The 24805-nt window shown below is 39.2% G+C and overlaps 2 protein-coding genes across 2 annotated transcripts; both read right to left on the bottom strand.

Moving 5' to 3' along the window:
* Positions 1–6078: 6078 nt before the first annotated feature.
* Positions 6079–13040, bottom strand: htr3a (5-hydroxytryptamine (serotonin) receptor 3A). The gene is made up of 9 exons (XM_026182290.1): positions 12933–13040; positions 11892–12055; positions 11550–11594; positions 10912–11021; positions 10650–10819; positions 10028–10188; positions 7692–7902; positions 7104–7340; positions 6079–6962 (listed from the first exon to the last, which is right to left on the bottom strand). The coding sequence occupies exons 1-9, from the start codon at positions 13018–13020 to the stop codon at positions 6652–6654; spliced, it is 1497 nt and encodes a 498-aa protein (XP_026038075.1). The 5' UTR covers positions 13021–13040; the 3' UTR covers positions 6079–6651.
* A 2758-nt stretch (positions 13041–15798) lies between these two features.
* htr3b (5-hydroxytryptamine (serotonin) receptor 3B) lies at positions 15799–24757 on the bottom strand. Its single transcript, XM_026181867.1, has 10 exons — positions 24703–24757; positions 23989–24026; positions 23166–23329; positions 22931–22975; positions 22680–22789; positions 21930–22099; positions 20367–20524; positions 17353–17563; positions 16560–16769; positions 15799–16151 (listed from the first exon to the last, which is right to left on the bottom strand). Exons 2-10 carry the CDS (start codon positions 24020–24022, stop codon positions 15886–15888), a joined length of 1368 nt encoding a protein of 455 aa, XP_026037652.1. The 5' UTR covers positions 24023–24026; positions 24703–24757; the 3' UTR covers positions 15799–15885.
* Between the last annotated feature and the right edge of the window lie 48 nt (positions 24758–24805).

The following is a 24805-nucleotide window of genomic DNA, read 5'->3' as shown; positions in this document are numbered from 1 at the left end:
TAACAGTTTCGTTACTCACCAGTGCAAAGCACTTCGTATTCATAAAACTAGCTTCGGCTATCCAAATCTGGCGGCTAATCAAGCAGACACCAACAGCTTCGCTGTTTCAACAGCTACCACGTGTAGTCTAAGCAGCCTTAGCAGCCCAACCAAACATGAAAAACAAGGCGGGACAAACAATCCCATTGGTTGGACTGCATTTGTATCCAGGTCAAAAAATAACCTTTGAGAAACAAAATAAATAAATAAATAACACAAATAATGCAATTCCATACAAAATAATTTGGATTTTTTCTTTAGAGTCTCTCTCCAATCATGAGTGCTTTTAACTGAACAAAATAAAACACCTTTAATAATAATTACAATAAACAGTCTCTAATTCCATCTGTTTGCCACTGGGCTACACTAAGGCTACATTGGTGAGTCACACAGTCTCACCAAAATACAGAAGACTGAAAAAACTGTACTCCAATGGCCTTCAGTCAACAGTATCCAGTAGAGCATCCTTGGGGCCGCTTAAAAGGGAAACTTGGATGAGCAGCTGACACTAACCTGAAAGTATGCATTTCTATTTGTTGCAAGTAAACCTCTGAATAGGCGTTACTGTATTTGCTCTTTCATACAAGCTTGAAGTCACTGGACTGGAAACATTAATGCAATGCTGGACAGTATTAGTAGAAAAAGGGTGTTTTCTGTCACGGTCTGGCTGGCAGACCGTGGGGATGTGGGGAAAGGAGGACCCAAAACGCAGACTCTGCGATGCAAACAGTGCTCTTTATTTACAGTGAAAAGGCTGTAAATACAATAACTCCCCGTTGCTCCCTCGAACCCCGTGTGCGTGCTTCCCTCCGATATCTGTGCTCGTGCTCCCCGCTGTTGTGTTTCCGCACCCCCGTGCGTGCTGCCTCTCCGGACCACTCCTCCTCCTGTAGGGAAACCAGAGACGCAGCCGTCAACACTAACCCTCGGCGGGCATATACGCACAGCACAGACCTAAGCTAACACACACTGACTTGGTAAGATAACTCAATGATCCCGCGTCGGTGGGAGCTCCAAGACTCTCCTAAGTAGCTCCCCCGACGAGCCCTGATCAGCGGCAGGTGTGTGGCTTCGGGTGTGGCCAGTCCCTCCGCAGGGCCACACCCCTCAGGCCTGCAGGTGGCCGAGCTCCATCCTCCAGGCACACCCGCAGACATACACACCCATACCTCGCCTAAACATATGAGTGGGACACAGACTAACACAGCACAGAGAAACACACATATGTACACGCACAGAGAAGGGGAAACGACACCAAAAATACATAATAATAATAATAATACACAGGTCCATGACTGCCCAGGGATCCTGGGTCGCCCAGTCCCAGGACCCTGACAGTACCCCCCCCCCCTCTAAGGGTCGGCTCCCGACGACCCAAAAACACAAACCAAAAACAGTACAACCAACCCAGGGCGGGCGGCGGGAGGTCCCGGACGGAGGGCAGAACCAAAACAAGCAAAAACCCCCAAAGAAAACAACCCCCCCAAGGTCACAATCCCAGAGTCCGACCGCGCATCCCGCAGCGGAGCAACAAAAAGAAAAAATGCCACAAAACAGTCTCAGGCGGCCCATCAACATAACAAAAGAGTTCAGGGGGCCTACCTCGAGTCCAATGGTGGCGACATTGCAGCTCCGGCGGGCAGCCACGGGTCCGGCAACAGCAGAAAAACGGTTCTGGGGGCCTGCCACTGCTCCAGTGGCGGCGGCACTGCTGCCCCTCCGGTGGCGAGCCCCGGGCCCAGTAGCGGCGGCGCTGCTCCCCAGGCGGCCTGCCCGGGATCCAGTGGCGGTAGCGGCGCTGCTGCTCCTCCGGCGGCCTATATGCACAGCACAGACCTAAGCTAACACACACTGACTTGGTAAGATAACTCAATGATCCCGCGTCGGTGGGAGCTCCAAGACTCTCCTAAGTAGCTCCCCCGACGAGCGGCAGGTGTGTGGCTTCGGGTGTGGCCAGTCCCTCCGCAGGGCCACACCCCTCAGGCCTGCAGGTGGCCGAGCTCCATCCTCCAGGCACACCCGCAGACATACACACCCATACCTCGCCTAAACATATGAGTGGGACACAGACTAACACAGCACAGAGAAACACACATATGTACACGCACAGAGAAGGGGAAACGACACCAAAAATACATAATAATAATAATACACAGGTCCATGACTGCCCAGGGATCCTGGGTCGCCCAGTCCCAGGACCCTGACATTTTCATATTCAAATGACATAATTTCCTTAGGGATTATTAAAGTATTCTGATTCTGAAGTTCATCAAGACAGTAACAAATATCTTTAGTAGTGTAACAATAGCAGTATCACTGGACAATTTATTAGGTACACCTTTTGGTAGATCTGTCTAGTACTGGTTTGGATCCCAATAGGTGATTCTATTGTGTAAAATGTTTAATTCTTCACATTTCATTTTTGGGTCTGGACACTATTTTTTTAGGGCCAGTAAAAAAAAATTTTTGGTATTTTTTGATAAAAAGTAGAAAAACATTTTGATGTCAAAGTCCTAAAACAGCAGTGAGTAAAGGCTTTTACTCAGCGGTCACTGTGTTTAAGTGAAGTGCTCGACTGCATATTCTAACTCATGTGAAACAAGCTTTGATTGTTGAATTGTATCAAAACAATTGAGAAAACTTAAAAAAAAGAAATATGGTAATTATTATTCATCATTTTACTTACTTATGCTTACGTTAAATAGTATTATGAACATAATCATGTTCATAATTTGGTGAGGGAGCAGGATTTATTTGTCTCCTCTGGTGCATTGGACATGTTTTTTTGTATGAATGCTTTAACAAGGCCTGATATTTTTTTTCCCAGTGCCATCATCAGGCTAAAATCTCCACACGCTACCCTTTCCAAACAAAACACAGCACTGAATAGGTGGATTGTACAACATTTGCTGAGAAAATGTATGTTTCCTGAGAAGAAACTCCTTTGACTTCACTGATTTGAGGGTCTTTTCTGTACCATGATACTTAGAGCAAGCTTTGAAATTTCATCCTCAGTGCTGGTGAGGCTTAAATGTTGCATTCACATCACACAGGCAGGATAGGAAAAAACAAAAGACATCCCTCTAACTGTCCTTTCATTGCTATAGTCAGCAATTAAATGTACTAACAATGAGGTGTTCTGACATCAGTATAATCATCCTGCCTGAGTGTGCATTACTGCGCAGTGCATAATATATATGGAGTATATTTTGTAAATGCTTGCAGTGTTGTGTGTTTGTAGTTAATGTCATCGCCGCTCATATCTGGGGTAATAAACATCCATTGTCAGTTCTGTGTGGTTCCCAGAATTTTATGCCCAATAAAACTAGAGAAGGCAAGCCCGGCTGTGTGTGTCCAACAAATAAATACAGTGTCACATCAAAAGTGTCTCCAATATTTCCCAATAATCTTCCTATATTTGCTCATTTCCTCTCTCTGGCACACGAGATCAGATCTTGACTTCAGCGTATTGGAAACTAATGAGGCAGCTCTCCAGTTTCCCTGTTCATTTATGCAGAACACGCCAAAGTATTACATCCAAAACACATTGCAGATTAGTGTAGTTTTTCCCGTTTGATTTTTTCTTCTTTTCTTGTTTTTTTGGGAGAAAACAAAAACAGGAAATGAGGCCAAAAACTAACTGTGAGCAGATTTGTTGGACTTTGATGTGACTTTCATGTTATTTTGGGGCATGGGGAAGGAAAGGGCAGTGGTAAGTGAATGGTTTGTCAGGATGGTAGAAGGAACAGTGTAGGGGCTTTGTTTTACAGAATCAGGTTTGAGTGCTGATCTTTGACCCACATATGTAAAGAGTGGATTATTAGAGTGATGACTCCAAGGTTCCCTGTTTGGTGGTGAAGGGAGGATTAATGATGGTTTAATTCCAACTATTAATCGCTTACTCAACCAGACTGTTTTTAAATCAACCACATGAACTACGCCATTGAAATCTGAATCTGAAATCTTGTCAGCAAAGACGTAAACAGTTCAGACATAACCCCAGTCATCGGTCAATGATTTAAGAGGAAGCTAAGTTGATATATGTTAGAGCTTTTCAGATATGATGTTATCATCACAGTGCATTTTACATAGCACATACCTTAAGTTGCACAGCTTATTGCTCAGAGGTAAAATAGAAGCTTAAGCGAGTCTTAAGACTTAAGAGATCCCTTATTCCTTTAAATTTTGCTTCCAAAGAGACACACTTCCTTTTCATTTTTAAGTGGTCATGAGCAATAGTTCTTCAGGCTTTCTGATTGCTTTTTCAGTCACTTTCAGTCCAGTCCTTGTACCTGACCAGAGCAATGCTTTGTTTGTTTTTTAAGCCACTTAACACTGACCTAAAAAAAAAGGTTCCTAAAACTGCCAGTGCAGAAAAAGCATACCCGGAGAGAAAAACACACAACAGAACACTGCCAGTCATAGATTGGCCTCCCCAGTAACTAGATGTCAACATTACTGAAGCAGTGTGGGATCATCTTGACAGCGAACAGAACAAAAAGACAGCCAACACCCGAAGCAGAGCTTTAAATGTCCTTCAAGAAGCCCGGTTAACTATTCCTGAGGACTACTTAAGGAAATTGCGAGAAAGCTTTTCTCAGAAAGTTCAGGCATGTACTGAAGAATAAAAGTAGTCATTACCAATATTAACATTCGAGGTTATTGGAAATGTACAAACTCTTTTTGTGTACTTTATTTCCATGTATGTTTGTATGTTGCTGTACCTATTTCCCATTTTCCTGAGAGAAAAACAAAACTAAGGAAGAGCTATACTTTAAAATGATTATTCATCTTTTAGCATGCAATTGTGATGGGGCTAGGGAGGAGACCTTATATAGTGTCATTCATCTCATTTGCATTGTGTTTTTGCACAAAGAGCTACAAGTTGAACAGACTGATAGGTCGTGTAAACTGATTTAATTAACCTTTAACGTGACATTGTCCAAATTGTGGAACATGAAAGTGGGGGGAAAAATCCACAAAATGCATTTAGTCTAACTTACACAATCATTTAATCATACTAGAGAAAAAGATGGCAGTGAATATCGCAAATGTATTCCCCCTCTGCTATTACTCTAAAAATTCTCTGGGTGCACTAAAACTGATAAGAAGCATTCATGCGGGCCACTGATAATATGCACATCAGACCTTCAGTGACTCACTGCTATTGAGGGAAACTGATGTTATTGTACATGGTGCCATCCTCTGGCAGCTGTGGTGGACTGTAGGCAGAAAAACAGCTAAAAGTCTATTTTGTTATAAACTGCACATCACATGTGACACGTACTGTACTGTGTGTGAGTGTGTTTGTCTAATATCTGTGGGTTCATTTGCAAGGCACGTTACAGCTTCAGTGGCTTGGTTATGATTCTTTTTGTGATAAATTCTATGAAAAGGTGTTTTTCTCTGTTACGATTTTTTAAAACTCTGAACTTCAGCATTATATTTTTAGTAGAGTGGAACAATGCAGCTTCCGAAACCTAAACTATGGAAGTCATTTTTCATTTCATAGTGTCCAGGTGCAAAGACATATCTTTAAAAAACGTCATTTTACACACCATTACATAAATGGAAGCTCTTATAAATGTAGTTTTTATCATTTGCTTTGTTTGATTTTATGTTTTATATGACTGTGTATTTTTAATGAAATACTGTGGCACACATGGACTTCTATAAAAAGCAAAGACTGCTATTTTTTTTATTATTTTTTTTTACTTCTTTTATTTGATGACTAACCAGTGGTATTTTTAACTGGTTGTAAATGAACATTATGCATTTTACATTTTTTTTTAACATTCTACATTTTTTCAGTGTATAATTATACAGACATTGTATTTTTTCACTGTATATAATTATATATCATCTCTTGATGGCACAAAAACACCAGAAAGTGTGTAATAAAAAGAATTCAATAGATTTCACATATTTCTCATGCTTTGAAGCATGAAAATAATTAACAGTCTTCTGTCCAAAAAAGACACTAAATAAACAAACAACATCACTCGTATGCAAAGCAGTTAATAAAATGCAATTCTTGCCTCACTAATATAAATTAATGTACAGATAACACACATGCTGGATATTTGGACTTGCATTTACATAGCACTTTTCTTCTATGCATGTTAAGCACTTTAATTTCTCACATATATCTTCTGCTCCCAGAACCTACCACTCACCACTTAACCCAACAACGACTGTAGACTACTTGAGTTCAAATTTGACACAGCAACATCTGCGATAACAACCTTAATGTCACCACTTTGACCAATTTTACTTTTTTTATGTGTATCTCCTGGTTTGTCACAGCACTTTTGCTATATTCGTCTGGGTTTTATACGATATTTACCTGCATTTTATGCTGTATTTTCATGTTTGTCTTGCAGATCTGAGTCACACGCTTCTGTTCTTGCTTCTCATTCTTTGTAATCCCTCATAATGATGGATAATAAGTGCATTTTCATGTGTGTGGGACTATTTGTATTGTTTCATATCCAGTTGCTATGTGAGTGCCTTAATGTATCCTATGAGCTACATGTGGCACAGGCCGACTAACTCTGGCATTCTTGATTTCCTGCTTTCGAGCTTGTGCCCACAGCAGTACAGTGCTATAACTTAGGCGGCCTGCCAAACAGACCACAGTGTGCCCAGGGTGATGCTGTAGGCCACCACGGCCACCAAGTAGACTCTGAAGAGCAGCACGTCAAGCACATAGCCAACCTGGAGCCACTCCTTGGCAATTTCACGGCACTTGTCCCTCTTCTCTAGGAAGTGACGTATCGTTGTCACCTCTTGCAGGATGTTGTCCATGAGAGGTGGGACGTTGTCCTTAGCTGGAGTCAGGTGCAGTCCAAGCAGTCCATCTTCTCTCTCATGCTGGCTGAGCTTTCGGCCGATTTCACAGGTGTGGTGGAGTGAGCACGGGGCTGTAGGGTTTGATTGGAGTTGTAGGATTATTTACAGTGCTAAAGCTTAAAAGCATTTAGGGATTTTTCCTTATTTTCTGCATTATTTAAGTGCGATTATGAATTATATTAGCCACTTTACTTGTTTTCTTCAATACCTACCACTTCCATAGTTGTTTTCCTTGTAGTTCTCCATGTCAGTGGACTGAGAGGAAAGTCTGGAACATAGCCGGTGCTTTTTGTGGATGCAGAAAAGGACTGGAGCTCTTTCCAACACCAGATACTTCAGCCACTGGGGCACAGGGGGCTGCAGGTCTTGTTTGTGGACCAAACGTACAATCAGTACAGTTTCTGTTAGGCTGATTACTAGGAGGGCCATGCAAACCACAAAGTACACACCTGTAGGACAGATAAGATTAAAAAAATAAATGAATTGTAGTATATAAATGATAAAGGGTAGTATGGTAAATGGTGAAAGGATGTGGCCTGACACCCAATCCATCCTGGGATAGTTTTCAGCTCAGGTGATGTTTTGCCCTCAGCCATCTGTCACTGCATGCTTTACTACAAACCAATAGCTGTTCATGGTGTTGATCTCCCCTGACATATTTTTCTCTGTTTTGTTTACCCATACATTTAAAGAAAAGTAAGACTGCCTTCAGGCAAAATATTTTAAACTCATCTCTACATAGTCACAGAAAATGCTCATTTGAATACAAACTGCCGGTGAGCGTAATTGATTCTAGTCACCAATTAGCGGGGTTCCTATGGCAGTGGCAGGCAGAGTGTCAGACACAATGATGAGGAAGACAGAGTAGCCCAGCAGCAAAGTGATCTTGAATGAAACTCTCTCTCCACTGTCTGGTGGCAGATAGAAACCCACAATGTCCATCACCATTAAGAAGATGCTGGGCAGCAGCAGGTTCACGGTGTAGAATAATGGTCGCCGTCGGATCACCACCTGGGAGATTTAGTTTAGAGTCAAGTTAAAATGTGTGCTATCAAATGAGGGAGGACATGTTTAGCATTTCTTTTCATAAAAACTGGGAATCTGGGGAACAGATGGGAACATGTTTCTTGTTTCTTGTTGGTATAAGCAGTTTATCAACAGTGTTATCACCTGGGAATAGATTTTGAGTAATTGTACCACAGGCAATGAGAAAAATACACACAAGGTAAAATGATTTTTTTTAAAAAGACCTTTCAGCTTTCTCTGTAAATCATAGTAAGAACATTAACTATAACCTATAAACAGGGGCGCACATAAGTGGTCCACATGTGCGCATTCGCTGTCAAAATAAAAGAAGCGCACCCAATAAGAAGTTGCAACGCGCGTTTGCGTCCATATAAAAAGCACTGTTTTTGTCCTGTAGAGTGGGATTTTCACGGCATATTCTGCACCACATCTCTGTGCGTTTATCATTTGTTTGAAGCCAGCTCACCTCCTGCAACCACTTTTCCGAGAATACGTGCTTCTTTTGTGGTTCGGACTCCTTCTGACATTTCTTTGGAGGTGGAGGAACACCAAAGTAATTGCTTAAAGGAGCTTGCATCTTCGACATCTTTAAGAGTTCTAAACAAATGTCTGTCCTCCTCCAGAAAATCTTATCTCAAACGCGCGTTGCAACTTCTTATCTGGTGCGCGTCTTTTATTTTGACAGCGAATGCGCACCTGCGGACCACTTATGTGCAGCCCCTGACTATAAAGCATGATGATGAATACATAGTCAGGTCCAAAGTTATTTGGAAGTATTTGAACAATTGTAATTTTACCTCTCGGGACCACTGCAGTGGATTTGAAATAAAACACTGATAATTTTATTAAAGTGAAGATTTAAATTCAAGAGGTTACACAAAAGTGTTGCATTAGTTGTTTAGGAATTATACCAATTTTTATCCATAGTCCCCTATTTTCACAGGTTCAAAGAGAATTGGCTTGACAACATTTCACGATCAGGTGATGCCTGTCTTTTTTCAATTCCAAGTACTGAACTTGCATTTGGTGCCTGTTCAAGAGACATCCAAGAGATGTCTGTGCAAGTAAACAAGACCGTCATCTGGTTGAAAAATGAAAATAAACCTGTCAGAGAGATAGCAAAAGCCTTTTTAGTGGCTTTTGCGACAGTTTGATGTGTGCTTAAAAAGAATGAATTCACTGTAGTTCATCAACACCAAAAGGTCTGAAAGACCACAAAAGATAACTAAAGTAAATGATCACAGAATTATTTCCATGGTTAAGAAAAACAACTTCACAACACCTTGCTAAGCCAAGAGCACTCTCAAGAAGGTATGTGTATCATGATCAAAGTCTCCAATTGAGAGATGGTTTCATCATCGTAAATGCAGTTTACGACAACGTGCAAACCACTTGTTCCACTCAAAAACAAGAAGGCCAGATTAGACTTTTCTAAAGATCTAAAGGAGCCTGCACAGCTCTGGAAAAAAATCCAAATCATGGAACGAGGATTCACTTGTAACAGACTGACTGGAAAAGAAACGTATGGAGAGGGAAAGGAATGGCCCACATCATCTGTCAAACATGGCTTTCCATAGAGACAGGTCACTGGTGTTTAGTAATGACTCAACTGCTGATAAAAGTATCAGGATGAATTCTGAAGTGCAAAGGGTTATCCTTTCCTAGATTCCACCAAATCCTGCCAGCCAGACAGCGTTTCACAGAGCAAATGGTTAGTGATGCAAAACAACCTGCAAAAGCACCTCACAAGTTTTTCAAAGCAGAAAAATGGGATAGTCCTTAATCGCCGGAGGAAAAAGATGATGGCCATGGACTTCAGGCAGTCAGTGAGTGCAAAGAATTTAATCATAAAAAAATTCTTTTGTTTAACATCGGGGTTGTCCGGTTACTTTTGAACTTCCAAAAATGAGGGACTTTGTATAAAAATGCTTGAATTTCTGAAGAGTTAATTCAGTACTTCTGATAAACCCCTTAAATTGAAGCTGAAATTCTTATGTCTATTTTTTATTTTTGGTCAGTCTATTGTTTTCACTGTTTCTCTATCTTGACCTATTAGATTGGTTCTGAGTTTTTGTATGCTCTATACAACTTAGTAAATCTTTACACTCACATGAAATTTCATTTCAGCGTAATACTCTTCTTTGTCCACACTGAAGTTCTTATATTTGGATAGTACATGAAGTAACTCCCACTCTCCTTGGTTCATGAAGACACTCTTGTCTTTACTGAGTTCCTCGGGCTCTCGCATCAGGGTGATGTTGATGTCATCAACTACAAATCGAACACAATATTGGGAGCAGCGTGAAACAGCCATGGCAACACGTCAGCCTTCACCTACCTCTGTGCTCTCTCACAGCGGGAGAGAGTTGATGGATTCATCAAACAGAGCAGTTGTTCTAGCCAAGACTTACAAGAAGTGGTGCTGCTTCAAAGACATTGATTGGATTTAGCTTTTTTTTTCTGTTTAGTTCAATTTGCATGCAGGTTATTGATAAATATGAACTATTCATTGCATTTTTTTTAAAGCATTCACAAATACTTCTAACCTAAAATGTACGTTTGGCTTGTTAGAGGCTTGTTAGCATTCTTATACATGGGAATACTTTTAGGAATAAAAATAATAAAATGTTCATTTAAATGTCATATAATAAAAATGTTTTTAGAAAAACAAAATTGTGAGAATGACTGTTATGTAATGATAAATTAATTAATAACTCGGTGAAATATCTTACTGGTATGGAGCCAGCTTTGGAAGGTCAGGCTGCAATTCTGTACATCAAATGGGAAGTTGTAGATATTGAGAGTGCAAGCTGTGACAACCTGGATGGGCTTGTAGTTGCGCACAACTCCATCATCTGTGACATAAACGTAAGGGATGTCTGGAGACTTCCCCACGTCTACACTGCAGGTCACAGGCAGAAATAACAGTTTTAATCATTGTAACAGAAATGCGAGAGGGTCTGTCTGTTAGAACTAGTAATAGCATAATCTTACAACTCATTGATGAGGATGTCAGGAACCCAAACATTAGCCGTGGGTATGGAAATTTTTTTGACTCCATCAAAGTCCTGTGAATCCCACACCAGGAACTCATCTTTCCATGACTGAAATATTCAGGAGTGCAGAAAGAACCAAACAGAATGTAAAGATTTTTTTAATTGCACTATGTCAGAAAATATGGACTGAGTGTGGTGTCATTATTAAGTGAACACAAAGGAATACAAAGAAAAGCAAACACAGATGTAAGTTAAAGCAAACATATTTCATGCAGCACTTTATAAGTTGACTAATGTCTAAATTTTATAGATAATACTTTGTGTCTTTTAATGGCGTATTTATTGATTTAGTCATTTGTCCAAACAAAGACAAGCAAACATTTGGTTTGTTTGTCTGTGTTTATGGCACTTACACAGCCCCATGAGAAAATGTAATGGTTTCAAAGAGGGGAAAAAAAATCAATCATAACTGAAAGTTTTTTGTTTTAAATGGCATGAATGTGAATACTAAAACTTATTGTTGAGTAACCACATGTTTGCCATGTCAAATAGATCAAATATGTGATAAATTAATAATACCACAATTACAGATAAAATAAGCAAACAATATACATCAAGATTTTTTATTTTTCTTACCTGTCTGTACCAGACGTATGTTGTTAACACCTGATTCTTCTCATCCTTTAACACAAAACAAAACAGAGAAATCAGGGGAAAAACAAAAAATGGTATATGGTCCACGTTACATTGGTGCTTCTATGTTTTTTAAAAAAAAAAAATCCTAACATGTGAAAGCAATGATTTAGATTCAGTTTTACAAAATGACTGTGTATTTGTGCATGCTCATGTATGCATAATTATGACACATTGTGTACTTAATGATGATTTCTTTATATATATAATGTTATATATACTATATAAAATATATATATATAACACACAGAAAATAGTAATTGCTTTGTAGACAGCATAACTCACCACATTAAGGATAGAGTATACCATGAGGTCAATTTCCACATTAGTAGGGGTGTTCCAGTCTTTCACTGGTCTCACTCCTTTCTTATAACCGACACTCAAAAATTCTGCCAGTCGCACTAAGGTGGCATTGGCAAATCTTCCAGTGCTGCTGCCCAGTTTCTTTGCTGAAAAAGTTACAGTGAAAATTTGAAAAACCCATAAAAAATTATATTATATTATATATATATATAATAATATATGCACATATAAATATATGCCGTTAAAGAAATAGTTAAAATCACAAATGACAAACAAATGTGTAATAAGATCGGTTGCATCTGTGGTCAACTTCAATAAAAATAAAAATGGAATTCATCAAAAATAATTAGAAGGAAATCATTATGAATATTAAATGCACTGAATATTTTTAAACTAAATGTATTTCATAAGGAATATGCATTTCTTGTTTCAGATGACAGATAACAGCTACATGTCACGTATATTTAATCAAAAAGCTACATTTCCAAGCATTCAAAGCATAAATGTTTTGAAGTTCCATAACGTATTTCACCACAAATATAACAGTACTTTAAGTGTTCATTGCTTTTTTTATTTCTCAACATATATCCTTTATCTTTTATACGTACAATTAATGTCAGCTGTTTCTGCGATATTTCTTTCTTTGTTTGAGACACTTTAATTTTATTTAATTTAAATGATAGATATATATAATTATTAGTTACTAAGATTCATTATTAAGATTCAACTTTTTGCAAAAACACTTAATTTGTTAGCAGACAGATGTGACTAAAATAAAACAGCTAAGATTGGACTAGAAAGTCAAATGAAGACTAGCAAAAATATTACACAGGAAAGCTAATACCATTTTAAACTATCATTAATATTTTCCCTGATATTTGGTGAACCCAAGGCCCAAAACTGGCTTAGGTTAACAATAAAATTAAATCCTCTGGTGTACCTGTGCATTCTTTTGAGGCTTCATTAATCAGAAGGAAGCAGAGTGCTGTCCAGGCTGATGAGAATCTCATGCTGCTAGTTCACCTGTGTTTTCCCTTGTTGCTGCTGAAGTCTGCCTGTCGCTCTGATGAAAGGCCTCAGGATGCCTGGCACCTATATCCTCCACATCCATCCACTATATGCATCGCTTCGCTCACATCCACTATCAAAACCTTGTTAGTGTCACTCCACTCATGAGGGTGTATCCGTCTGCTCTGACACCACTCCTTGTTCAATAAAGCAGCAGCTCGCTCAGATAAATGGAGCCAGAGTTCTGCGACTGGATCATATGTCATGTCTGAGAAGTTATTTAATTCAATAATACGATCACAGGCCAGTATGTTACAATGTTTACCAATTAAGAAACCATTAGGCAAGAATGTCATCTCATTTTAGTCTCAAAGTGTCAGCAATTAATGCCTTAAAAACAATTAAAAAGGAGCGTGGCGGTGTGAATTTTTATTAGCCAGTTTTCAGCTGTCCTCAGTTTTACATCAGGGTACATTTTGTTTGGTAAATATGCCCATTAACTTTTAAGGAAAGGGCATAATATTTTGTTCACACCTCAGAGCATACTATACTGCAAATGTTCGTGGCCAGGATTGCTCTATCTACAGTACTTACTATGAGTAAACTGATTATGTGCCGCATACAGCCCAGTTATCTTTACAACACTGAAATAATCTTTGCTGGATCTGCCTTCAAAATGCTCCATCATCCCTATTACTACTGAGTCTACTATCATTACACTTGCTGTACAATTTCCAGACAACAGTGAAGTCCACAAATGCACGTAAGCTTCACATGTTCTGTGCTTTTGGATTTAAACAACAGTAGTATGTTGCAATTTATCAGGATCTAGAAATACTATTTACTTTCAATACATTTTCATGGCTATACAAGGAATAGTGGTATGCCTTATTAAAAAATTTAAATGATTAATGAATCATTTGCAACTGTTAGCCTTTGAAAAGTAGCAAGGTGAACTGGGCTCTTTGGCAGGCCAGTTTTATTCAGTTCAATTCAATTTTATTTATACAGCGCCAAATCACAACAACAGTCTCCTCAAGGCGCTTTATATTGTAAGGTAGACCCTACAATAATACATACAGAGAAAAAAAACCCAACAATCATGTGACCAAGCACTTTGGTAACAGTGGGAAGGAAAAACTCCCTTTTAACAGGAAGAAACCTCCAGCAGAACCAGGCTCAGGGAGGGGCGGAGCCATCTGCTGCGACCGGTTGGGGTGAGAGAAGGAAGACAGGATAAAGACGTGCTGTGGAAGAGAGACAGATTAATAACAAGTATGATTCAATGCAGAGAGGTCTGTTAACACATAGTGAGTGAGAAAGCTGACTGAAGAAGAAATACTCAATGCATCATGGGAATCCCCCAGCAGCCTAAACCTATTGCAGCATAACTAAGGGAGATTTCAGGGTTACCTGATCCAACCTTAACTATATGCTTTAGCAAAAAGGAAAGTTTTAAGCCTAATCCTAAAATCTTAAAATTCTGGCCTCTGTGCCACATGTTTAGCCCCTGATCTTAACTGCACCTTGAAAGAGGACGATATTGTAGTTCACTTTCACACTGACTATATCTAAAATACTGAAAGCTTTGGTTTTTGACTCATATAATGTAAGTAGTTTTCAAATTCAGATTGCAATTCAAACAAAAAAACCTAGGTTTGATTTGGATTGAACCTTTAGCTCTAAGCCATGGAGGGTTGTAACAACTCTTTAGTTTCATTCATGTGAAATTTCCTAAAGAAAGGTTTTGTGGCCTACTTTTTCACTCGCCTGCTCTCCGGGTTTCAGAAATAATGAATATGAGCAGCGAAGCCTTTGAGGGCTTGTAGCTGTCTCTCTAAATGGATGCATACTAAGTCTGTAATCATGTGTATTTCAGAAAGGCAGGATCCATCGTTCCTTTGCCTCACAAAAGCTTTTGTTGCTTCTTCTGTCATGTTTTATCTTTGCAAAATAATCACATTCTTTTTGTGGTTATTATTTTTATTTTAAAAAAAAAAACAGGCACAAACATCTACAGATTACATTTATATCCAAAACAAAGCGAATGCAGACATCTTAAACAGCCACTGGAAGCCTCATAGAGACACTAACAAAGCAATGATGAAAGATTTATTTTCAGATGTGTTGCATAACATCGTGTAACCAGATATACTGGAAAAAAGAGGTTGCTGATACCGTCAAAACTACATTAATATTGATCGTTACACTGGCAAGTTTTCTGTGCACATTTGATATTCTTATTAGGACTATTAGGAAACCACCAGGGAGTAGAGACACAGCAGCTGAGCTCTGAAAGGTTTTCACTGATCCATTTTGTGGCAGTAGGATGGAGATTAAAGTATGAATACAATATCATAGCATCACACTGGAAGTGAGAATTTTCTCCTGAGAGCTACTTTATTGTACAGTATCTCTGAGTAAATCTTCACTGCCGGGAAACATAATAACAGAGCCGATACAATAATGTCTTTGTCAGAATGATGATACAGTGCTACGATGGCTAGAGCGGTGGCGGTTACGCGAGCAGCATATTTAAAGAGTAGCTATTGCTCCAGAAGACTTCAAGTGTACTTTTTGCAGTTTTGCCAAATATTTGTACTGGCTATTTAAAAGGCATTACTCAATCTGTCAGTAATAAACATAGTTTTTTTAAATAATTTATATAATCTGAATAAACTGTTGTTTTGACCACATCCTGTTCTTAGACCCCAAAGGTCCAAAACTGTGATTAAAACTAAAAACAGTCAAAAAACAGCCACATTGCAACATATAAAATACAACAACAACATACAAATAAAGTGTATTATAACCAGTGGTTTCTTAGGTTAAATATATATGAGCACTTCTTGAAGTAGCCTATATTTTTATTTAAGTCAGGTTTATTCTATACACAGCAACAGTGCAGTATTTATCTCTGCAAGTACAGTGGACATAGGCAAGAACTGTTTTTAAATGTGCAGTTAAGTCAAGCAAAGCTCCAGTTGACCCAGAGCAGCAGCAGCGTTCCAGCATACAAGCCCAGAACCAGCAGATAAAGGCGAAACAGGAAGCAGTCGAGCTTAGAGCAGAGGGCCAGCCATTCGCTCTGAGCTGAAGACTCGCTGTCCTCCTGGGAAAAAGCTAGACGGAGGGAAACCAGCTCTCGGAGGAGCCACTCCAGCCCAGTGGGAGTATCCTGGATCTCATTCAGGGACAGCAGATCCTCATCCAGTGAGTTTTCAAGCTCATAGTCTAAGAAAAAAAAACATTACAATGTAAGTAATGGATATATATTTATGGAGTAGGAGACAGTTTATATCCTTTACCAGCTTTATATCCTGTACAATAGCCCCATTGACTTGGCCCACTGTGCCACCCTGCTGCTATTCCACCCTCAACTATTCCGCTAATGCATTTTTGTCCTACTTTCAAAAAGAGTTTCCATACGCTTTGGCACAGTGTGTATTTCTATTTCTATTTTTAGGGCTTAAATTTTCCCACAGATAAGATGTGCCTTGGCTCCCGTTTAAGTGTTTTTCCTCCCATGACTCATGATGTTGTTTTCAATTTTGCTGAAGCAAAGTAAAAAAAAAAAAAAAAAAGTGTACTCTTATATCCGCTGCCAATAGCACATTTGGGAAAACGAGTCTTAAAGTTTACCTCCAGACGGGTTTATGTGGTCGAGGGTCTTGATGGAAGTTAAAGCACTCTCAGTAAAGACATGACCAGCTGAGCCGTACTTGTCCAACAGGCAGGCAGACACTGACATTTCCTTGACCTCCTTCTCACTGTAGTGAAGCAGCTTCACAACCAGTATAGACTTGATCAGACTGAGCATCAGCAGGGCCATGCACACCACAAAGAATACCCCTAAATGGAGATTGCATAGTTCAGAAACTTGGTGGAGAATATAGAAACACTTACAATAGTGTCTAGTTACATAAAATCCAAACTATAACCGATATTTACAATAAAGCTTTACTGATTGCCCAGACACCTATTTCCATGCTCACAGTCTGATTCTACCTCAAACTGCCTTCATATTGTGACACACTGCCAGTCTTGGGGTATTTAGTCTAAGAGTGATCTTTTCTGTGGTTTAACATTACCCTTACTCTTTATAGGTTTTTCATGGAGCACTCTATTTAAGGCAGAGCAGGTTTGCAGCCTCCCCAGATAAATTACTGTGTGTAAAATTAAATGTGGGGAGCACTCAGAGCTTCATAATTTAATTAAGGTATTTCAGATTCTGCTTCTTCAATTAGGCTCCACTTGTTTTTCCTCTTGTATTCCCCCAGTACTACTAGACATACTATTGTCATTCTACAAATTAATGTTTTGCAGACAGTGCACATTGGAATTTATTTTACATTAACCTTTCTGGCTTCAGTTACAGAATAAAAAACAGGATATAGGTTGTTTGCTTTACATATGTGTGTCTTTAAAATCCCACCAATGAGTGAAGTTCTGACAGCAGTAACAGGCAGTTCATCTGTCATGTTGACTCTGAAGACGGTGTAGCCGAGCAGTATGCTGATCTTAAAGGTGATGCGTGTACCGCTGTTCAGAGGCAGGTAGAAACTCATCACATCTACCAACATGAGGAAGATGCTCGGGATGAGGAGTCCTACCACGTACAGCAGGGGGCGCCGGCGAATCAACACCTGAATAAAAGATGAGGCCAGTGAGCTGAGGTATGAAGGACAGAAGACAGACAGAAATAATATCCACAAGTCTTGACAGTTCACACACCTAATTTTGGAGTCACTTTTAAATATAACCAAGGAATATTTGTTTATCTCTCCAGACAAACAGCTGTGTGCATGAAACACTTATCTCTGACATTTCTGCCCCCAAACCCACCTGAATGGAACTGAGGAACATTTTACTTAGGACACAAAACAGCAGCAGCACTGTCTTGTTTCACAAAATAAATGTCCTTATTAGTCTGTATAATCCACAAAACACATTATCAGCTGTAACATAAAGGACAACCAGACTAAAAAAAAACAGTTTCTATCCACAGGCCATCAGGCTACTGAATCACTAACTAATTGTTGAACTGTAATGATCTCTCACCTGTAAATTTGCAATTTTGTACATTTATATATGTATATATTTATAACACAACTTCATACAATATAAACATTGCATACTCTGCATATATTACACTGGGACAGTGTTGCAACTACTTGCACTTTAAATTCTGACTACACCTACACATAAGCTGCACTTGTTTTACTTTATTATTATTTTCAGTGCTATTTTCTATGTTCAGGGTTAAGTTTACTCTTTTAGTTAGTTGTTATTTAAATGTGTGAAGGGAACCTGCAAAGTAAGAATTTCATTGCTCTGCGTAACTACTTGTATTTTGTGGTGTATATGACAATAAACTTCACGAATCTTGAACATATTTCCACTGTCACTCCATCCATTTTCTTTCATTTATTCTGTGTTGGACCGTATCCCAGCTGCCATAGGGCAAGAGGCAGGATATGCACTGGACAGGTCACCAGTTTGTCGCAGGGTTAACGCAGACTGGCAACCATTCATTTAGAATCACCTAAATTGTCTAACCCCACTGACTGCATGTCTTTGGACTGTGGGAGGAAGCCAGGGTACCCGGTAAGAACCCACACAGACATGGTGAGAACATGCAAACTCCACACAGAAAGACCCCAGCCAGATGGTGGATTTTAACCCAAGGACTTCTTGCTGTGTGGTAACAGTCCTAACCACCGCTGCCTGTTGGCTCCTGTGTGATAACACGAGTGAACTTGTGTGTTGAGTACAAGTAATAATATAAAATTCAATTATGTCTGATTTTGATAACCACAAACCCTGAAAAACCACCATTAAATCCCTCTCTAGTGTGTTCATGTGTCTGAGCTGCCGTGATGGTGATTAATGAAAAACTAAACATAATCCTGTTAGAAAGTTTCCCGTCATAACAAGTTGAAACCATCCCTGATAATAATTACCAGCTAACTGATGTTTCACTAGCTGCTGCTGTGAGGGAGCCTTTCATTACTCTCTCTGAGAGAATGAGTCCCCGAAGTAACTTCTGTTTACACTGCACTCGTTAAACTTTGTTAGCATTCACAGCACATATGATATGTAATCACAGGAGTGTCTTATTCATCACATCTAGGACACTCTCTCTCAAAGTCATTTTCCATCGTTCTCTGCAGAATATCAGCTGTCTACAAACACGTCTATCACTCAGCTCATCTCAATTTGTCAAGCTACAGCCTGCTTCACAAAGTGATTTATGAGCACTACTCTGGTACAGATTGCAAAAATTGCTGGCATCCCAAGTTATCATCACTCGCAAATTAAATATAAATTTGCAAGTCTGACAGTCCTTTCCCATGTTCGGGCATAGGATTCAAGGTTTTCATTTCTTCAGATCAGTTAAAAGTGAGAAAATTAGTGTGAAAGTAGTTGACCCCAATTGCCAAATTCATGAAATGGGCCCCAGTCATCAACGAGAGATAAAAAAGAGCCAAGCCATTATTATTTATGTAACAACAATATAGCAGTGTGCATTGACATCAAGTGGCCCACTGTTAAATAAGCTTGTGTTCCAAGGCATGAATAGGCGTCACTATGAATGCTTTAGTGCATTTTTTTACTTCCAAACTGGAACGAATATGTTTGGATTTCACTTTGACTTTTCATTTCGATGAATAGAGAATCAGGTCTTCTCGGGCTATAGATTTCGATTCTGAATGTGTGTAGATTTGTTTGTTCATGTTCAAGTATTTGGGTTATTAATAGCAGCTGAATGTTGCTCTGTTACTTTCTCCAGCTTGTGAAAAGCAACATTTTCTCAGAAGTCAGACGTTTTTATATAAAATATCTATTGCACGCAACAACACTGTCACAGTGTAACAATATCCCAGTGAGCCATGAAATGCTCCATTACAAAAAAAACCTTGGCTCTTTGAGCTGGATAACTAGCAGCCCTCCCTGCTCTCCACCTGCAATGGGCTATGGGGCCATTTTGCTCCCCGCTAACAAGAAGTCCATTGATCAGGCAGCCACTGAGACAGTCTCATTATGGTTGCTCACCCTCCCCTGTCTATCAGCTTCTCTCTCTCTATCTGTCTCTTTACTTGCCAGAAACAGCCTCAGCCTCATCATTTGGCATTAGCTCTCTAGCTCAATCCATGAAGGTCGCAGCCAATTGCTTTACACTTTACAATTCCACCGCAACGCTTCAGGGTGTAACCCGCAGAGAACTACAGTTTAAAGCTCACCATCGACTAGCAATCAGAGCCATCACAGCACAGTTACTCTCTCACTTGTTACAGAGCGTTTACGCCTCTGAAGTAATAATCTATCAAACACCCGAAATATTAGTATTTGATTGCTGTTAGATTTATAAGATAACCGGTTTCATTTAAATTACTCCCAATAACAGTAAATGTGATGAATGTACGCTAAGTACGATAAGTCACGTACGTTAAACTGGATGTAGGCATATTCAGTTTCGTTTTGTTGACTCAGCCGGTAGCGTGAAGGAATGGACAGCAGTTCCCATTCTCCATCATTCATGAACTGCTTTCTATCCTTAGCAGTGGTGTTTTCATTCCTCAACAGGGCCAAGTTTATTTCTTGCACTGCAGAGGGAGAGATAATGAAGAATAAAAGATGGCAGAAGAAACAACAATGAGCGTAGTGTGTATCTGCTATCTCCTTGTACTGTGTTGTCACCTTTGTCTCACAGTGGCAGACAAATCAGTTTCAAATTATTCAGTTTTCCTTCTACTATCCACAGATTTTTAAGCAAGGTGCACTGTCATATCTACATGTCATCTGTCAGCTGTGGCAAACCCTACAGCTGAATGGAATGATAAACACTGCAAATACGGAATAAAATAAGCTCAGCATTTCACTCACTGTCTTTATCGGTTGATGACTTTCATCAGTTGTCCTAGAGATGGTTCAGATTTTATCACAGGGCTGAAGCTATGTCGTTTACAAGGCAATGATAACTGATGGTTGCAAAGGCATATGAAAGAACACTAGCTGAAATTACAAAACATTAGCTGTACAGCTTCTACAGTTCGACTGTTTACTGCTTTAGTGGATCACCATAGTCTTTCATCCCGTCTTCCTTCTCTCACCCCAACCGGTCGCAGCAGATGGCCCCGCCCCTCGCTGAGCCTGGTTCTGCCGGAGGTTTCTTCCTGTTAAAAGGGAGTTTTTCCTTCCCACTGTCGCCAAAGTGCTTCTTCATATGGAGTCATATGATTGTTGGGTTTATTTCTCTGTATGCATTATTGTAGGGTCTACTCTACAATATAAAGCGCCTTGAGGAGACTGTTGTTGTGATTTGACGCTATATAAATAAAATTGAATTGAACTGAATTGAATTGAATTAGAAGAATAAGACAAGTTAAGTGAGTTTTGTTGAACTTTATGCAGCAATAGATATCTATGATTCTATTAACAGATGTAAACTGGATGAATTCATCAGAGCTTTTGGTTAGATTTTTTAACTTTGTAAAATATTGTAACATTTAATTTATTTTACTTAGTTACTGTTCATACTTTCTTCGAGCAACTGTGACCACATAATTAAGGTTTTCTGATTCTGAAATTATAAAAAACAAAAGTTCAATTTATGTGATACTAAATAAAAACACTGTTGATCTAATCAGCCTCAACCTGTTGAATCACCATAGGTGCTCCTATTTTTTCTAATTTCTTTATTTTTATTATTATTTTATTTCTTTGTCTCCCTCCCTCACTAACATAGGCTTTTGGACTGAATAGAGCCCCATACTTCCACACAGCAGCCCCTATAACACACACACACCTACACACACTCATATATCTCGTCACATCCTGTCTTCTCTTGCACAATAAAAGACAATAAAAACGCTGTTGTTTTTGAGATTAAGCAGATACACCAAGTGAAGTCATTCTGACTGAATTTCTCTACTTAAAGCTGGTGAAAGTCTCCACCACAGGTATGAAAACTGTACTCTCCTGCTGTAAACGTAGGCTGATTTTACAGACCTGAGTGCAACAAACTTCGGAAGGTGAGGCTGCAATTCTGCTTGTCAAATGGAAAGGCATACATCTCGAGAGTGCAAGCTAGCACTGCCTGTATGGGCCGTTTGTTCTTTACTGAGCCAGAAGAGTTGACGTAAACGTAGGGGATCGGAGGGGACTTCCCTTCGTCCACACTGGAATGGATATGAGGAGAAAGAGGGGAGAACAGGTGAGATCATCAAGACACCTTTTGTTGAGCTGATCCATAACTAAAGTGGCTGTTTCGTGGACCTTGTCCCATGAACGGGGACATGCTAAACCAGCACCTATAAATGCTCAGGTTTAACATGAATCCTAACCTAATTTTGATTAGACTTACTGAGATTGAGACGTACATAATTTCCTCTGCCATTAATAAAGTATTGTGATTCTGATTATTTCATGATTACCTCTGGGATGCCAAAATCCAATTTCAAATACAGAAACATGACATCAGCAGTTACCGGAAAGATGTAATTTCCTAACAGTTTACAACTAAATTAAAAAAAACATTGCCATGTTAAAAGATATGTGAATATTTTAATGTACTGCAAATGTAAACCATGTTATCAATTGATGTATTATTGCTTTAATACAATACAAAACAATCAGATCAGTAGGAATCTGTGGTACATTTCTAAAATCAAAGAAACTCAATCATGTTTGAGACTTGGGCAAAATTGAAGGACACTGCACTGAACACAAGAAAAAAAGTTTGTGCAGACACTTTCTTACAATTCACTAATGATAACATCAGGTATCCAGATAGCTTCAGATGACAGCGAGATCTCTTTGATACCCTCAAACTCGTCTGGATCCCAAACCAGGAACTCATCTGTCCAGACCTGAAAAGTGCAAAGGATTTTTCAGCTAAACTAAAAAGCTCTTTTATCCATAAAGATATATATTTTAATACACTGAAAAATGCCTTTTTTTCTTAACTTGTGTAGCAAGAAACAATAAGGAAGCACAAAAAGGCTATTTACCTGTCTGTACCAAATACTTGTAGTGATGCTCTGAGTCTTTCCATCCTGAAGAAAAGAAAATGAGTTTCAACACAATTTCTAAAATTTTTCTTATATATTAACTCTTCCAATGTTACTGTTTGAGTTGCTTTGTAAACAACATAGAAATGCATGAAAAGTGATACTGAATAAAATGCAATATCATAAACGTTAGGAGCAATACAAACACAGCAGAAAGCATTCAAAACTAACATACCACATCAAGGACAGACCGTAGTGTCAGGTCTATGTAGACAGTAGTAGGAGTGGTCCAATTGTGAACAGGTCGAACGCCGCAGTCGTAGTTCCTCAGCAGGGTCCTGGTCAGCTGGTTCAGAGCTGACCTCTTTGGCTTCTCTGGCACACATTCAGCCAGATGGGCTGAAAATTAAAGAAAGATTACCACTTGGACAAACAACTCACACTCACAGGACACAAAGGACAAAACGATGTGCTGCTACCCAGTGGTGCAGAGGAAAATCTGAGGCTTAAACTATTACATCAGTGGATTACTAAAAAAGATATCATATCATGCCTAGACTCAATATCTGTTGCCTACTTGAATTTACACAACACAAAAAGAATTGGATAATTAAGTTTTGGGGTAAGCTAGGGGTATCAAGAAGTCCCCTTTGAATTTCCCGGATCACTTATTAAGTCTTGCAAAAAGGTAGCTGCATGAGCCATTCATTGTTCCGCATTCCCTTCATTTTGCCACTTTAATGTAAAGCGATGAGAATAATGTACGGAAATCCACATTTTTAAAATAAATTTGTATGGATTTAAACACATTGTTAAGAGGATGCTTATAATAACCATCAGCCAAGGTGACCTTTTCTTTATCTCTGCATTTATCATCTGAATGTGTCTGGTATTGCTGACCAAATACAATAAGCAAAGCAATGGCTCAAACAATTAAAACAAAACAAAAAATCAGGACATGTGACAGCTGCTTCATTCTGATGTGAAATGCCACAAAGACGAAGCATCTAAATGAATTCATGTGGACATCTCAATCAATTACAAAAAGAGCATCTTACCTGAGATCAGCAGCGTCAGCCAAATGAGAGACATCAAGCTAAAAACCAAGATTACAGGTGTTATCCAAGTCATACCCAAAATGATTGCCCTGTTAAAGTAGAAATATCCACAGTTTCATCAAATAAGTTCAACAGCAGCAATCCTGACAGGAGGGGAGGAGCAATGAACAGGGTAGAGCAGACATTTTTTTGGTTGTCATTGATTTTCCACTACCCGGGTAAGGTGATACATGTGATAGAAACACCCCAGAGAGACAGCTCCCTGGAGGTGTTTTTAGTCCAGTTTACAGCTTCGGATAATTCTAAACACTTAAGTATGTGTTGTAAAAGTGCTGGAAGCATCTAACAGAAGAACTAAAGAATGGACTGATGGGTAATTGTACATGTCTGCGAACCAGAGAGTGGAAAATAAAGCCATAAAATGCAAGGCATAAAAATATTTCACATTACAGATTGCCGTGACTGTAATACCATGGATATAAATGCATATCATTTATATTGCAATCACATTTAGTTTCTCGTAAGAAAAGCAGTAATTCAATTACAAAAACAACAATAAGGCTCTTAGAGACGAGGAAATTGTTTTGTTTTGTTTTTTTGTTTTTTCTGTAAGAGAGGCGGAAGTCACCGTATTGTAAACTAGCTACATAATTGCTGTAAAGCCATTAACGTTGGATAATAAATCTGCCATAGACACTGGAAGTATTTCATTACCTGAGGAAACGTCCCGACAATCACGTAACGGGTGCGCGCGGGTTTTAAGTTAGCGACCATTGACTGTAGTTAGCGATCGCTCCAAGGCACGCGCGTGTCTGGA

This window comes from Astatotilapia calliptera, chromosome 10 (genome assembly GCF_900246225.1).
Source record: "Astatotilapia calliptera chromosome 10, fAstCal1.2, whole genome shotgun sequence".
Classification (NCBI taxonomy): Eukaryota; Metazoa; Chordata; class Actinopteri; order Cichliformes; family Cichlidae; genus Astatotilapia; species Astatotilapia calliptera.
This window is presented reverse-complemented; position numbering and strand designations above follow the sequence as displayed.